Source organism: Ornithorhynchus anatinus, chromosome X3 (assembly GCF_004115215.2).
Source record: "Ornithorhynchus anatinus isolate Pmale09 chromosome X3, mOrnAna1.pri.v4, whole genome shotgun sequence".
NCBI classification, from domain to species: domain Eukaryota; kingdom Metazoa; phylum Chordata; class Mammalia; order Monotremata; family Ornithorhynchidae; genus Ornithorhynchus; species Ornithorhynchus anatinus.
This window is the reverse complement of record NC_041751.1, coordinates 12182252-12199624: the sequence shown is the minus strand read 5'-3', so window position 1 is coordinate 12199624 and position 17373 is coordinate 12182252. Positions and strand designations below refer to the sequence as shown.

Sequence of the window (17373 nt, the reverse complement as noted above, 5' to 3'; positions counted from 1 at the left end):
GTGGTCAATACCAACATTGTTATTATTAAATGTTATCGAATGAATCAATGAATGAATGAATGCTGAGGGAAGGCGGGGCCGGGTCTGCGCCTCGGGGCAGCGGAGGCCGTCGGAGCCCCGTTTGGCGGCGTTCGCGGGGGCCTTATTGAGGATGAAGGCCCGGAGGCCGGACGCCGCCGCCGCCGCCGCCGCCTCCTCCTCCTCCTCCTCCGTCCCCTCAGGCGGAGGGCGGCGGGTGGCGGCGCGCGCTCCCTCCCTCCCTCCCTGTTTCCCGCCCTTCGTGGTTCCCGCGCGCCTCGTGCCGGGAGGGGAGGGGGGGCCTCGCGCCGCCCAACGGCCGCCGCGCGCGCCTCGACGCGGCCCCGCCCCCCCGCGCGCGCCTCGGCGCCGCCCGATCGCCGGGAGGCGGCGCGAGCCCCCTCTCCGCCCGCCCTCCCCCCCCCCCCGGCCCCCGCCGCTCCTAACCGCCGCGCGCGCGCGCGCCCCGGCCCCCGCGGGGGCGCGCGCGCGAGCCCGCCCTCCCTCCGCAGCCGGGCGTCCGCCGCCTCGGCCGCCGCCGCCTCGGCCCCGCAGCGGGATGAGCCCGGCGGGCGGCAGCGCCGACCCCGCACCCCCGCCCTCCCCGCCTTCCCCGCCCCGCCGCCCCGGGGAAGCCCAGCCCGCTCCGCAGCCCGGGCCGGACCAGCCGCCGGCGGCCGGAGGAGGAGGAGGAGGAGGAGGAGGAAGAGACGGCGGGGAGGGCGCCCGGACGCCCGAGAACCGCTCCGTGTGCAGCCGCAGCAGCAGCAGCAGCAGCAGCGGCAGCAGCGGCGTTGGCGTTGGCGTTGGCGGCGAGGAGCAGCCCGCCGGGCACCAGCACCACCAGCCCATCTGCAAGATCTGCTTCCAGGGCGCCGAGCAGGTACCGGCCCCCCCCCCGGGCCCGTCCCCCCGGGCCCGTCCCCCCGGGCCCGTCCCCCCCGGGCCCGTCCCCCCCGGGTCCCCCTCCCCCCTCCGCCCGGCCGGCACCGCTTCAGCACCGCGGACAGAGCCGCTGCCGCTGCCGCTCCCGCTCCCGCTTCCTCCTCCCCGAGCCCCTGCCGACATTCGGCCAGTCGGTCGACACTATTTATTGAGCGCTCACTCTGCGCCGAGCGCTCGACTGAGCGCTTGGAACGGACAGATCGGTGACCCCTAGAGACGGTCCCTGCCCTCTGAGGGGCTACAGTAGATCCATCCATTCAGTAGTATTTACTGAGCGCTCACTCTGTGCGGAGCGCTGGACTCAGCGCTTGGAATGGACAGAGGGGTGACAGAGACGGTCCCGGCCCTCTGACGGGCTTACAGTCCGTAGATTCATACATTCAATAGTATTTATTGAGCGCTTACTATGTGCAGAGCACTGGACTAAGCGCTTGGAATGGACAGAGGGGTGACAGAGACAGTCCTCCCGGCCCTCTGACGGGTTTACAGTCTATAGATTCATTCATTCAGTAGTATTCATTGAGCGCTCACCCTGTGCAGAGCACTGGACTAAGCGCTCGGAATGGACAGATCGGTGACAGATAGAGACGGTCCCTGCCCTCTGACGGGCTTACAGTATATCCACCTATTCAGTAGTATTTATTGAGCGCTCACTATGTGCAGAGCGCTGTATTACACACAGAGACAGTCCCTGCCCTTTGACGGGCTTACGGCCTAATCGGGGCAGACGGACGGACAAGAACGATGGCAGTCAATAGGATCGAGGGGATGAACATCTCATTAAAACAATAGCAAATAAATAGATTCGGGGTGAGGTTCGGCTCATTGACAAAAGAAATAGGGTGATGAAGATCTATAGAGTTGAGCGGACGAGTACAGTGCTGAGAGGAGGGGAAGGGAGAGGGGGAGGAGCAGAGGGAAAGGGGGGGAAAAGAGGGTTTAGCTGCGGAGAGGTGAAGGGGGGCGAAGGAAAGTTCATTCATTCATTCATTCAATAGTATTTATCGAGCAGTTACTATGTGCAGAGCACTGGACTAAGCGCTTGGAATGGACAAATGGGTGACAGAGACAGTCCCTGCCCTCTGACGGGCTTACAGTCTGTAGATTCATACATTCAATAGTATTTATCGAGCGCTTCCTATGTGCCGAGCACTGGACTAAGCGCTTGGAATGGACAGCTCGGTGACAGATAGAGACGGTGCCCGCCCTCTGACGGGCTTACGGTCTAATCGGGGGAGACGATTCATTCATTCCCTCATTGATTCGGTCCGACCCTGCGCGAACCGCTTGGAGCGGAGAGAGAGAGGGAGAGAAGGAGACGGTGGGCTGCCCGCCACTTGCTCGCAGTCTGCGGGAGGAGGGAAGGCGGGGAGGGACAGGCAGCGATACCCAGTAAACAGGCCTGCGGCCCGGAGGAGCTGGCATGTGCTCCCCGCTTTCCCCGATTTGGGGGGTGACGAGGAGTCGCTCAACATTCTCCAGGGAGTTAAATGATGATGGCGTTATCTTCTGATTGACGGATTTTTTTTTAAAAAAATCCGCTTAATAGGAGAGGGGTACGTGATGCCTTTCAGCTGGGGAAATCCTGCTCGGACGGTCTATCCCGAAGCGATACACTGTCTTTCTCTCCCTCTCCCTTTTTCTCTATTTCTCCCCTTTTCTCTCTCCCCTTTTCTCTCTCTCTCACACACATACACAGCCTCCCCCCCCCCCAACCAACCCTTCCCTCTCCAACACCACCCCCCCCCCCCAAAAAAAACCCCAAACGAATGCTCGCCAGGTACATTCAAGATGCGGAAATGGGGTTGGGTTTTTTTTCCCATCTAGAAATCCGTCCTATTAACTGAACCAACCTATTAAATTTGAGGAAGCGTGTGGAAATGATGAAAGGGCTCAAGGAACTATTCAAAGGAGCTAAACCAAGGTCGATCGCGTCCGTTAAAGCCCCGTACAGTAATAACGCATCTGCGACAACGTGCAAAATTGTAGCATTTAGAGTGGTAGAGGAAACAGAGTCCTAATCTACTTTGAGGAGACGTCAGGTGGTGGATTCCACTGAAGAACCGAAGTGTATGGAAATCCATGAGCTTTGAGGATCGTAGTGCTTTATGTCGATATTTACGATGCTATTTCTGACTCGGTGAAAGCGGACTGCCCCGCCGAGTTCTTCCTTCGTGTGTCCGGCGTTTCTTTTTTAGTCACGATTAAGAATAACTGCGGAAGAAATGCATCTGACCATCCACTTTAAAAGTTATTAAAGCGATCCGATAGTAGGGCCGTGTTCCCCCAAGGGCATCGGCCGTGAACACTCAACCTGCTTCCCTAAGCCTGAGGAACGTTGGAATCATTAAGAGATACCAATATCTCTGCCAGAGATCCGTTTGATTTTTAGCGGAAGGCTGAACAGTTATTTTCATTTGATATCAGAGCCTAATACTCCTGCTATTGTTTCGAAAAAAGAAAGAAAGCAGGGTTCTTTTTTTTTTTTAAAAAAAAAAAAAACCCAACCATAAAGTTAATTTTAACTTGTTTTCTCTTTAGGGTGAACTCTTAAATCCTTGCCGATGTGATGGGTCAGTACGATATACACATCAGCTGTGCCTGTTAAAGTGGATCAGTGAAAGAGGGTCATGGACCTGTGAGCTCTGTTGTTACAGATACCATGTGATAGCAATTAAAATGAAAAAACCTTGCCAGGTAAATGTTCGTCCTATTTATGTTTATGAAATGGCAGTGTTGATGAATGAAATTCACAGTACCCCAATTTCTGAGGTCTTAGAATGCCTTGCCTTTTCTTTTTCCTTTTTGCTATGAAGAGTACAAATGATTCAACCAGTAATATTGTACTCCAAATTTATGCGGTGGAGCTTAATTACTTCCTAGGAGACTCAAAGAATGCCCATGCTTGATATTTATTGATGATAAGGTATAGCTCTCTGTTACTAAGTGACGATTAAAATGTGATCTATTAATCTTTCAGCTAAAATGATCCTAGACAAGTTTAATTTATATACCACCTAATGGGTTTATGAATATATTTAAAAATTAAATATTTGCACATTGTTTCTGCGCTATTTCTGGGAATTGGCCACAGGCAGGAAGAAAAAAAAAAGCTGGATTGTGGGTGGAGTTCAGAGGAAGATTGGAGTGGCCTGCAAGCTCTGTTCTTTACCCTGCAGCTCTTTCTTCAGTCCTCCCTCTGGCACAGTTTCTGCTTTCTATTTTCACTTTCTTCACCTGAATTATTTCAGCCACTTTCTATAACTCCCTCCGGACAATTACGTTATCTCCCGTTCCAAAAAGGAAACACTAAAAAAAAAATAAGTGACCAGAGCGGGCTGCAGGGTGGAGATGGAATTGACCAGACCATAAAAAAGTTGACAGTAAAGGCCTAAAGAGACTCAATGGTACCAGCGGGGGAGAGAGGATGTGGGGAAAGATGAAAAGTGAAGGTAGAATGAAAAGGAGAGGAGGATCTCCCTCTTTCCACTTGAAATTTTTCTTTCCCCATTTCATTTCAGCTCCCTTACCTTTTCGCTTCTCTTTGTTCAGGAAGTGCACATGATGCCAAGTAAACAGAGCAGATTAGGTGCCCAAGGGGTGGAGAGGGAGTCCAGGAGGTCATTCTCTTCTTAAAGGTGATTATTCTCCAGATCTTTAAGGAATGATTTAGCGAGCAAGAAAAAGTTTGAATTTTCTCACTCCAGCCTGGGATAGCGAACATTAGCAAAGTCCAAAGGTAAACTGATAAAGAAGTGATGATAATCCATTGCAGAGAAAGTAAAAACGGAAACACTTTTCAGCACTGGCAGTTGTATGAGCCGGTTGGGTGCGGGGCTCCCAAAGACCTCTTACCAAGTGCTTGCAGAGTGTGGGCTGAATAATTGGATTTCCCAGCGTTATTTAAAGAGACAGCATGGCCTAGTGGACAGAGCATGGGCCTGGAAGTCAGGGGGACCTGGGTTCTAATTCCGACTCTGCCACGTGCCTGCTGTGTGACCTTGGGCAAGTCACTTCACTTCTCTGGGCCACAGTTACCTTATCTGTAAAATGGGGGTTGAGACTGTGAGCCCCATGCGGGACAGGGACTGTGTCCAACCTGACAACCTTGTGTCTACCCCAGAGCTTAGTGCAGTGTCCGGCACCCGATGAGCACTTTGATAGATACCCCAAAGATTATTATCAATGCAAGCATAAGGAAACATCCTAGGAGGCTGCTGTTTGGAATAGCTTTTGGGCCACATCTGCACTTGTGCTGTGGTCAAATGCCCAAAGGTTTATGGTGCTGAGAACAGGGAGGTAAAATTATTCTCAAAATTTCAATTTATAAGATCAAAAACACCTTTCTATTAGAAATAAGTGGTTTGGTGGATGGGAAAGAAAGTTGTTTGTCAAGAGTAATACCTTACGACAATTTGGTTGATTCTGCTAAACGGTCCATTACCTGGTTGCAGTTTACATTCATTTTACTGACGTACATTCACAATTAACACTATTGTAGTTTGGGGAATTATTACTGTGCTCTGAATATCCACAGTGCTGCAGCCTACCGTGAACCCAACTGTGGAGCTATTCTATCTAGGTGAGATGATAAATCAGCCAGGTCATGTCAGTGAGTAAATAACTTCAAAGAAGTGAAGTATTCACTTTAGGGAAACTCATTCACTCTTGCAAGTCACTGGATCATTTGTCCAGATGAGTAATTTACCCGAGTGGTACCCGGTACCCTGAAAGAATTAAGGCTTTTCCCAAGAGAAGATTTGTTGTCTGGCAGAATCTGGCTGAACGGGCTGGGTTTTGGTAAGAACAAATATTTTTGTTCTCACTGAATATTTTCGTAGAACCCCTTTGTATGTTCTCGTTTTCCCTCCTATAACTACCTCATATACTTTTGTTTTTCAAAGAATGGAAAAATTGAACCAGTCCAGTCTGCTCATGGGAGTTTCCAAAATTTGAGGCTAATCTCCCTTTCTTCCTCACCCATGGCCTTCTACTCCCTGCTATTTTTTCTTCTCTGAATCTTTTGATCAAGGCAATGATGGTGGAAGCATTGGAGGGCTTGTGCGATTTTTGTAGGGGTGGTTTGTGGCCCCCTTTCCCTTCTTCCTGTCACAGGTGCTCAGGGAGCCATGGATAATGGGGGCCGAAGGGAGCGATGCTAGTGGCTCGACCTGATTTTCACATCCTGACTTCAAGTGTACCTCTTGGGGGCATCCAAACGTTCACCTGGATAATGTGGCATAGCTATAAACTCGGGAGAAATTCGAAGACATTTTAAGGATAGCGTTAAGAAAGTAAATACTAAAGAAAAAATGGGTAGAATGTACAAAGTTGAATCCGTGCAACCAGACATGATTTGTGAATACATCTGACCCGAGCTTCATGAATCCTAAGAGAACGATTCTGATTGGAATCCAGAACAGGAGCCTCTTTTTAAGTCAGACTCACGCATATTTCCAAAAAAACCCAACCTCTCAAAAATGTATTAGCCAAAGTTTCAGAGCCCTACCGATTTTAAAAAGGCACGCGGTGAGAATGAGTCTGAATAGTCTGAAAAGTGCAGTAGCAGTGTTTTAGGATGTACCTTTTCATCTGCGGTAAAACTTGGTGTCATCCTTAACTTTACAACAGTCTGGTCTATTTTTGGCTCTGCCTAATTTACTTGGCTGTTTACATTTGTAAAGAAATTGCAAATATTTGTAGAGTTATGCACATGAGTCATCTCACCTTTTCCTGCGATAACACCTACAATATCTAAGGTGTTTGCCTCACACTTTGGGCATATTGCAAATCTGATGGCAGGATGAAAATCATGTGTGAATTTTGCCTGTTTCTTAAAAGGACCCGACTCTGTTGCCAGCTAAAGTAAGGAGGTTTGGCAACTGGTATTTGGGGTTGCAGTTTACCACTGCAGTTTACCACTGGTGGAGCTGGCGGAGATAGCGTTGCCATGGCACTGCTGAGGGCATTGGTTTCTATCCTGGCCATCTTGACGGTTCCCTGGCCACGAGTGACCAGTGCCCAAAAGGCTGGGGCTGCAATCGGCCCTGGTTTGTCCTCCTCCCTCCGCTGGCCCATTGATAGCTTCTCTGCTCTCTGGATTTGCCTAGAAGCCACTTTGGAATAGTCTGAGCCGTGGAAAACCTGAAATGCTCCCTGTCACATGTGCCGAGCCTAGGGTCCCAAGGACTGGCTCATCGCTGGGCGGGTGTAGGGGACTGTTCAGGATGTGAGAGTAGACAAGGGAAATTGAGAGATTCTCTGTAACTCCATATGTTCTGGGATATGTAGTTGTGGTGTCCTTTGTGAGTCTTGGGGCAGCTTTCCTAAGTGTGGAGCCTTTGGTTCAGAGAGGAAGATAGAGGGATATTTAAAGCGCAGAAGCTTCACCTGCTAGGTGTGAGCTCTTTCATCAATCAATCGGGGTTATTTATTGAGCGCTTAAGGTGTACAGAACACTGTTCTAAGCTCTTGGGAGAGGGCAGATAAAGTCAGTAGACATGTTCCCTGCTTCACACAAGGAGCTTCCAGTCTAGAGGGGGAGACAGACATTAAAAGAAAATAGATTACATTTGCATATATAGATGCTATGGCAGAGGGTGGGGGGTACCTGGAGTGCTTACGGTGGTACAGGTGATGCAGAAGGGGTGAGGGAGTAGGGGAAATGAGGGCTTAGTCAGGGAAGGCCTTTTGGGAGAAATGTGACTAATAAGGCTTTGAAGATAGGGAGAGTAGTGGTCTGTCATATATGAAGGGGGACGGAGTTCCAGGCCAGAGGGAGGATGTGGGCAAGGAGTCAGCGATGGGATCGTGGTAAAGTGAGTAGGTTGGCTTTGGAGGAGCAAAGAGTGTGGGCTGGGTTGTAGTAGGAGAGTAGCAAGGTGAGGTAGGAGGGGACAAAGTGATTGCTTTAAAACTGATGGTAAGGAGTTTCTCTTTGCAGAGGTGGATGGACAAACACTGGAGGTTCTTGAGGAGTGGGGAGACACGGACGAGTGTGTTTTTATTTTGTTTTTTTCCAAGAAAAATGAAGTATGGACTGGAGTGGGAGACAGGAGGCAGAGAGGTCAGCAAAGAGTCTAATGCAGTCTTCAAGCTGGAGTATAAGTGCTTGGAACGGTGTAGTAGCGGTTAGGATGGAGAGGAAAGAGCAGATTTTGGCGATGTTGTGAAAGTGGAACCGACATGATTTATTGACAGCTCGAATATGTGGGTTGAAGGATAAGATGAGCAACGTTAGGGCTGGAGAGGTGGGTAGATTTGGTAATCATCCACATTAACATGAGGTTTGAAGCTTTGGGAGCGAATGAGTTCTCTGAGGGAGTGGGTGTAGATGGAGAATAGTGAGGGACCCAGAACTGAGCCTTGAGAGACTCCACAGTTAGAGGGTGGGAGGCAGAGAGGGAGCCCATGAAAGAGACTTAGAAAGGGCAGCCAGGCAGAGGGAGAGGAGGAGAACCAAGAGCAGTTGGTCAGTGAAGCCTAGGTTAAATAATGTTTCCAGGAGAAGGGGATGGTTGTCAGTGTCGAAGGTGGCTGAGAGGTTGAGGAGGATTACAGTGGAGTAGAAGCCATTGAATTTGGCAAGAATGAAGTCACCGATAACCTTAAAGAGGGCTGTTTTGTGGAATGAGGGGATAGAGGTCAGATTGGAGAAGGTCAAGGAAGGAATTGGAGGAGTGGAAGTGAAGTTAGCAGGTGTAGACAACTTCCTCAAGGAGTTTGGAGAGGAATGGTAGGAGGGGGATGAGGCAATAATTGGAGGGAGCTATGGGGTCAAGGGAGGGATATCTGAGATTGAAAGTACTGAGGAAGAACTCATTGGTAAATGAATGGTTGAAGATGGTAGTCAGGAGCACATCTCTTTACTGTAGTCTCCCAAGCATGTAATTCCGTGCTCTGCACAGAGTAAACCCTCAGTATATAACATTGAGTGAGTCATTTGTCTTTCATGGTCCCTGGAAACGTTAGCTCCAGGGACTCTGTCTCCTCATACTACCCTCAACACCGCTTCTGCAAGAGCAATCATATTCCCAAGTCTCTGCAGCACCCAATAATAATAGTAACAGCTGCGGTATATAAGTGCTTACTATGTGCCAACCACTCTACTAAGTACTGGGGGGAGATACGAGATAATCAGGTCAGGTAGATTCCCCGTCCCACATAGGACCCACATCTTAAGTAGGAGGGAGAACAGGTATTGCATCCCTATGTTACAGATGAGGGAGGAAACTGAGGCACTGAGAAGTTAAGCGACTGGCCCAAGGTCACACAACAGGTAAGTAGCAGAGCCAAGATTGCTGTACACCCGGACAAATAAGGCAGAGAGAGGGAAGCGGGCCCGGGTGACCAGGGCATGATGAAGGAAGGAGGAACCAAGTGATATGATAACCAGGGAGGAAAGCTGGATCTTCTATGGATCCAGATGGCGTTAAGGGTGGTGAGGAAGAAAGCGTGATGGCGGACCTAAAACAGATGCCTCCAGGGCTTTAGAAGGAGACAGATTTAAGGATAATAATAATAATAATAATGATGTTGGTATTTGTTAAGCGCTTACTATGTGCAGAGCACTGTTCTAAGCACTGGGGTAGACACAGGGGAATCAGGTTGTCCCACGTGGGGCTCACAGTCTTAATCCCCATTTTACAGATGAGGTAAGTGAGGCACAGAGAAGTAAAGTGACTTGCCCACAGTCACACAGCTGACAAGTGGCAGAGCCGGGATTCGAACCCATGACCTCTGACTCCAAAGCCCGGGCTCTTGCCACTGAGCCAGGCTGCTTCTCTTGGATGGGACCTGACTCCCAGAGAGGTCAGTGGGGAGAGGCGAAGCAATCTACAGCAAGGGTCCCCTAGGGCTTGGGGCCTAGAAATTTGTCCCGATTGGCCCATCTCTAGGACTGGTCCTTAATGGAATACTGATTTCACTGCCCAGGAAGTCAGTCCTTATCCTAGGAACTCTCAATGTGGAGGACCCGGCAGTAGCAGAGAGGTGGGACAGCAGAACCTCAGCATACGAGCGAGAGCCTGGCTATCTCATCCCGACTACCACAATTTTCTATGCCACTGTTCACTTTCTATCCACCGGGTAAATGGTTAAGTAGAATGCTGTATCACTTCCCCAAGTTTCCCCACGAAAGCATTTGGAGGCTGCAGGCCGCTCACAAGCATAAGAGTTGGTTATCGGAACCACTTGAAACATCCTGGGTGAGAATAATAGAATATGTTTTTTTAAAAAAAATTTTTAATGGTATTTGATAAGCACTTACTATGTGCTGGGAAATGTAGTAAGCACTGGGGTTATCTAAGTGGTTTGGACATAGTCCATGCCCCACAGAGTGCTCAGAATCTCAATCTCCATTTTGCAGATGAGGGATCTGAGGCACCGAGAGGTTAAGTATCTTGCCCCCGTCACATAGACAAGTGGAGGAGCCGGGATTAGAACCCAGGTCCTTCTGACTCCCAGTCCCGTGCTCTATCCGTTTGGCCACACTGCTTCTCCTTGTCTGTTATTTTGTCTGCGTGGTCCAGGTTAGGGTAGGTATTTAGCCAGAGGAGTGCTTCATGCCAATTTGGAGGAAAACTGAAATGAAAAATAATGTCTGAAACCCCCTGCTAGCCCCCTGCACACAAATACAGAAAGGAAAAATAAAGTGGGATAGAAAAGGAGTATTAGAAAATACCTTTGACCGTTAAGGCTAGGACTAGCTAGTTATCTAGCACTTTGCTCTAGAATTGCTTAGCACCTAGAAAATTGAGACTTTGATCTCAATATCTCAGGTCTTTCAAGCTCCTAATTCCCCAAACCTTTCATCTAAAATAACCATATAGTTGAGGCCAAGGTCTGTGTTTTGGTGTCAGTTATCTGAAGAATTGGTATGGGTAAACCTGGCCTAAGTGTGAAGAATGATTTTTTTTCCATTAATAATGAGAGGGGCTAAAAATCCTGGCTCTTCAGAAAATACCACTGAATTTTAATGAACATGTAATATAGATATTTTGAATTTGCAATGCGAACATGTTTTTGAACTACCCTGCTGGAATACCAGAAGAATATTTGCTTACAAAGGGTGCTAGAAACAATTTTTATTAATTGAAAAATATTACCTATGAGATATTAGTAGAGCTGGGGGTTTTTTGGTTGTTGTTGTTTGCTTGGTATTTGTTTAAGCATTTACTATGTGCCAGGCACTGTTCTAAGCGCTGGGGCAGATACGAAGTAATTAGGTTGGACACAGTCCACATCTCACATGGGGCTCACATTTTTAATCCCCATTTTCCCGAAAGTCACACAGCAAATAAGTGGTAGAGCCAGGATTAGAACGCACATCCTTCTGACGCCCAGGCGTGTGTTCTGTCCACTAGACAATGCTTCCATAATCCCCCCTGTTTTAGTGAGCTCAATATAGCTTGGTTATGTCTGGCATCTGTAATTTCCACTAAGGAATTTTTGGTGAAACATAGGACTGGGAATGGGGAAAATCTCTAGTCCTTTATGGCTACAGATATTCCCTTCTCCCTGTGCTCATGTAGGGTTGGGAATGGGACTAGCCTTTAACCTAATTACTTCTTAAGCATGGTTTAGGGACCTTTTGAAATATATGCTAATAACAAGGTTGAATTGCGTTAGCACCAGTCTGATCATCATTCATTCAGATAGTGATGAAGATAGAGAATAAAGATGAGAAGCAGCACAGCCTGTAGGAAAGGGCAGAGTATTGGGAGTCAGGTTCGAATCCCAACTCTGATGCTTGCCTGCTGTGTGACTTTGTGCAAGCCACTTAACTTCTCTGTGCTTCAGTTTATTCATCTTTAAAATGGAGATTAAATACCTCATCTTCCTCCCCTTTGGACTGTGGGACAGGGACTGTGGCTGATCTGATTATATTTTCTCTACCCCATGTGCTTAGTACTCTACTTGGCACATCATTAATGCACAGTCATTATTATTATTGAAAGGCAGGACACTGCACACCCATTGCTTCAGCATTTACCGCTAATTCAGAAGTGACTAGGGTGGGTGTATAAAGGTGGTGGAAACTTGTCAGTTCAGGAAGAGAGGAGGAAGGAATCATTTGGTTTGGAATTTCAACATAATAACTCTTTCACAGGGCAGGCAGAGTAGACTATTCTCACACTGGGAAGTAGGTATCTCCGGACTGTTTGCCCAACCAAGTGAAAATGAAAAACTGATATTATCTGGCCGTTCATTTGATCCGTGTGTGGGTCAGTGTATGGGTCACTTGATCCGTGTGTGAGTGCTTGTGGGAAGCAGCGTAGCCTAGTGGAAAGTGCATGGACCTGAGAATCATAGGCCCCGGCTTCTCATCCTGGTTCTGTACGTGTCTGCTGAATGACCTTGGATGAGTCACTTCTTTTCTCTGTGCCTCAGTTACCTTGTCTGTAAAATGGGGATTAAATCCTACTCCATCCCATTTAGACCGTGAGCCCCATGTGGCACAGGGACTGAATTTAACTTAATTGTCTTGTATCGACCTCAGAGCTGTTCTAAGTAAACACTTAACAAGTTACCATAATCATCCTCCATATAGACAGCTAAGCTAGATCATTTATTTCCCAAACTGTTTTTTAGGGCAGGAACGATCTGGTTTGATGTGGAATATGCCACCTCTATTTCATCATCACTTTTCTTTTAGTAGAATTGATGGCAGCGTCGTTATGGAAGTACCTATAACAGTACAAATTTAAGACTTCATTATTTAATTCAAAGAGTTTTTTTCTGGAGTCCATATTATTAGAGGACGTAATGAAATGATGTATAAGGTAGAAAAGAGTTTATGCTTCACATCCCTCATTCACCTTACAGTAAATTTGTTTAAAATAACCCAAATAGATGGTAACTCAATTTGGAAAAATGAAGGAATTTTAATTTTATTAAGGGATTTTTCTGGGCTCTCCAAAATATAACCGCTATTTCTAAATGTACCAAGTTAATAACCCAGTTTCAGATATTTAGCAATTAAGATGGTTAAAATACGATTTATGTAGAGGATGAGACACTAGCCTGCTTTTAGATTACGTGGAAAAACATCACTGAAACTCAGTAAATGGGTGGGGTTAGAGCCAAGCATTTGTCACTGAATAAAACAGAAGTGCTTGTGATTTATGGAACGATGCCCTTAGAATAAATGAATGGATTCTGATTTATCTGGGTTGTATATGCCTTTCGTATAGATTATAAAACGTGCTCATTGTTGACTTTGATATCCATAAGCGTAACCTTAGGTTAGCAAATGCCTAGTAAATTTTTATTAATTCTTCCTTACCCACCATCTGATTTTATTTCATTTCATTATTTGGGGGGTATAATTTCTTTGAAGCTTTGGGCTTCTATGAATGATTTATCTGATGGATATTCATAATACATGGGTGAAGTGTCTGGTTTGAGATTAAGAGCAGTATACCACTGCATAATGAACCAGTTCCCTTCAGTCTGTGAAGGCTAAAAGTAGTGGCCACCTTTAGAAAATCATTAACTCTTTTGGGCTGAGAAAGTACTCAATGCACTCTGAGGACATTTTACTAAATGAAACTCTAGTCAAAGAGCTAATACAGCTTCTTATTCCCCAGAAGTAATTTACTCCCTGAGGGACTCTGGGTTACTCAAAATAAATTGAGTTTCTGAATAGTGTGTGGAAGGATTTTTTTTTTAAACAAAGAACAATATTTTGTACCATTGCTTGATTTACAGCACAGCAGGGTTGTTTCCTACGTTTAACATATGTACAGTGAAGTTTTATGCATCACTTGGCTTGTATGTCAATTACATAATTATTGCAAAAATAAGTTATCATCCAAGCTTGTTTGTTTTAATGTCAGTTATTAGGTGCTATTATGTGCCAGGCACTATACTAAGTGCTGAGGTAGGTACAAGATAGTCAGACTGAAACCAGTTCTTGTCCCACATGGGGCTCACAGTCTTAATCCCCATTTTACAGATGAGGTAACTGGGGCACGGAGAAGTGAAGTGACGTGTCCAAGGTCACACAGCAGACAAGTGGCAGAGCTGGGATTAGAATCCAGATCCTTTTGACTCCCAGGCCCGTGCTGCTTCTGAGTGGAGGTTTAATAGTAGAGATCTCTAATGACCAAGTCTTCATTATTTTACACAGTGTTATAGATCACATTTAAATGTATGTAATGACATATAATTATAGATGATGAAAACTGTCAAAATAAATGAAGTGCATATCATAATGCAGTTTTCTTGCTTAATTTATCATTTTTGTTCATTTAGTTATTTTCTCAAAACTCATTAATCTGGACTCTAGACAATAGTATAAATTAATGATAACCTCCTTTGTAAAAAATGTGCATAATTTCTATACTTAGTTTATATGCTGCATGTGTCATAGCTACAGTCCATCCTTATGAATTATTAGAAGACTTTCAGGTAATAGGAAAAAAGAGGATAAAGTTAATTTAGGGCCTGTTTCACAACGAAATGAAGTTTTGTGCTTGCCCAAATTCTGTGTTCCTGGACTGGCAATCATTTGGTGGTGGGAAAAGTTGGTGAGACCGAAGAGGGAGGAATGTGTCAGCGAGGGCAGGAATGACGGAGGGAATAGAAAAAGTTAATAGGAGGAAAAAACACGAGTATGAAGAAGCCTTGTGCATTTTAAATGTTCAAATTGCTTCTGATGAGATCTATATGCATCCGTGCTCCAAATAATGGAGGTTTGAGGTTAGCTGCCTTCATTGCGCTAGTAGTAATGAATAGGTTTTGGAAAATAGTAAATTAGTAAGTCAGCACTAATTAGTTGAACTCTCACAAGCTGTATGCCTCTGTATTTGGTGGGTGAATCCAGAATAAAGAATGGGTACGATCTGTGCTTTCAAATTGCCTGTAATCCGGAGGGGAGCCTAGCTACACAAACATCAGCTGAATATAAAATATCGACAAGCACAGTTACTACAGGAAAGAGTTAAGGACAAAGGAGTCTCAGGGATGGGGTGTGGCTAGAGGAGAAGAAAGTATAATAGACAAGATAGGAACAGCATTAGTTCAGCACAGAGATTGTTTGGGAATAGAGCCGGGGAAGCCAGGGAAATCCAATTCTCTGTGTCCCGGAGAAGTGCCCATTCACTGCTTCCAGAAGGGCTCAAGGTTGTGGTTCCTTGTTCTGCAGGTAGTGGTTCCTTGTATTCCTGCAGATAACTTCATTTTTGAGAAGCTGGACAACAAACTGTTTTGGTGATTTTGGTGCTGTTTCGTGAGACATTTGTGATATTGCCAGCCTAAGTGTAGAAGATTTATATGGTCAGTCCAGCACTGATCTCTTGTGTCGATAGTGGTCACCAACTTTCAAATTTTCCTGGGCACAATGATATAATCAGGGCAAGGCCATGGTTTTGACCGTGGTTGCCTCCATGGTGACATTTTCATATCTGGGAGGGGGGCATTTGCATTGCTAGTTATGAGCTGTTATCTATTTAGTCCACCGTCCAAATAAGTAACAGGTAGGAAAGGAGACCGAGCCCAAGAAGCCTGTTCCTCACCTGGCTTATGTTAGTCTTCTCAGAGATGGAGAGAGTAGAAGGGGAAGGCAGAGGCTGAATCTGACCCTTGATAGCCTATTATCTGGTGACATTTCATTGACAACCAATTAGAAGACATTCATCTAAAATTCTATCAGTATGGGAAATGACAGTTGGAAAGCAACATTGTTTTGGAACATTTTAGAGTACAGAACGGTTTGTCACACTAAATCTAATACCTACACTTGAATGAACTTCTTAATGACTTCCCAAACAGCCTGTTTGTTGTTGTGAAGACACAACTTTAGGAGTGCGATATAATGAACAAATTATTTTAAAATAGAATTTTTAAAATGTTGCTAATAAACTATATTCAGCTCTTTTTAAAAAAGAAAAAATGTCATGAAAGAAGAGTTGATTAATGCTAATTATCCCTGTGTGTCATATATTTGTTTTTGAAGTTGTCATTAGTTGAAGGATTTCATTTAATTTTTTAAAGAGCTTGAACAATATGCTGCAAATTTTTCTATGGGATTACGTGTACTTTGGGGCTAATAATAAAACATTTTTGGCTGTGAAATCTCTCACCCAAATGAAAACACCGGGGAACATTTAAAATAAGATATGTAAAACTATTCTAAGGCTTTTTTCCTATCCCATTTTTCACTAGTTAATAAAGTAGTTTGAAGCCACCAATGACCCACAAGATTACGATATTGAGATTTTTGTTAGGTATCAGACTTGCCTGTGCAGCCAGTTATGTGTTGTTAGGGGTGTGGAAGACTATAACCTAGCTTTTTTCTATTTCAAGAGACACAGCATGAGATGACTTTTCCTGCAAAATTAGAGGACTTCTGTCTCTTCTGAAAAGAAAGATGATCAATTGCCATGAGGAAAAATCCTTCATAATTAAAATACATAGGTGGTCCACACAAAAGGTGGACTACATAAGAAAAAGATTGCATTGTGCCTTACATCTTCTTATCTATGTATATTTAACCAACACTTTTCTGAAGCCCAATTCACCAGAGTAACTCTGCCTTCTGTGTTTCAGCAATATTACCTAGACAGTAAACCTTTTAGACTTAGAAATGCATTTTGAAGAAAAGTATGCCAAACCTGAGTCTTCTAAGGCAAAGCAAAGTCATGAGCTGGGGCAATTATTTGGGGAAGTCTCGCAAAAACTGTGCCCTAGAAGGAAAAGATACTGTTGGACCTGAATTATCCAGATGAGCTTTTGACATTTAAACAAATCCACTGGGTAATTGCTCCATTCTTTTGACTTCACTTTCCCCAGGCCCAAGTTCAATTACAGAAATTTATAGGTTTAATATGAGCACTGAAGTATTTGTTCGTTTTCTTTCATATTGCACCTTTACCAGACGAGATGATTTTTTTACAGCCAGATTTGTCGATAGAATGTTCTGTTTTAGCCACTGTTTCACTTGGGGCAAAGCTAGCCCTGGGAGCCTAATTGAAATTCTAATACATTTGGGCATGGAGATGTGGTCCCTCTGAAAAAAAGTTTGATCCATTCCTGAGATTGTTAAACATTACAATGTGAATTTATTTCTGTTAGTGAGACAGATCATTTTTGCCCACTTTTTCAACCTCACGTCAATTTTCTTACTACCTTGAGTAATCTCAAAGGAATATCCAGAGTCCTGGCAAGCCAGTTAGGAGATTGGGAAAAGAGGCTGGGCTGGCCACCCATCTGGATCCCTCTTAGCCATGTGGTCCTGGACTAATCAGAAGACCTGTTCAAGGAAGCTAAAAAATAGTGTAACTTCTCTCCATGAGCCCAACTCCATGAGCTGCTCCATGCAGCATATTGTTCAAGCTCCATTTACTCCATGAGTAAAATGTGAGGAACTTCAAAAAAAACCTAACTTTTCATTAAGTTGATTTTTTT

General features: G+C 45.4%; 1 protein-coding gene across 1 annotated transcript in view; it reads left to right on the top strand.

The window, feature by feature from the left end:
• Window positions 1-577: 577 nt before the first annotated feature.
• MARCHF11 (membrane associated ring-CH-type finger 11) overlaps window positions 578-17373 on the top strand; it is a 79558-nt gene continuing 62762 nt past the window's right edge. Inside the window, exons 1-2 of the mRNA XM_029053610.1 lie at window positions 578-901; window positions 3505-3660. Of these exons, the coding sequence (XP_028909443.1) occupies window positions 578-901; window positions 3505-3660 (480 nt within the window). The remainder of the gene's footprint in view (window positions 902-3504; window positions 3661-17373) is intronic.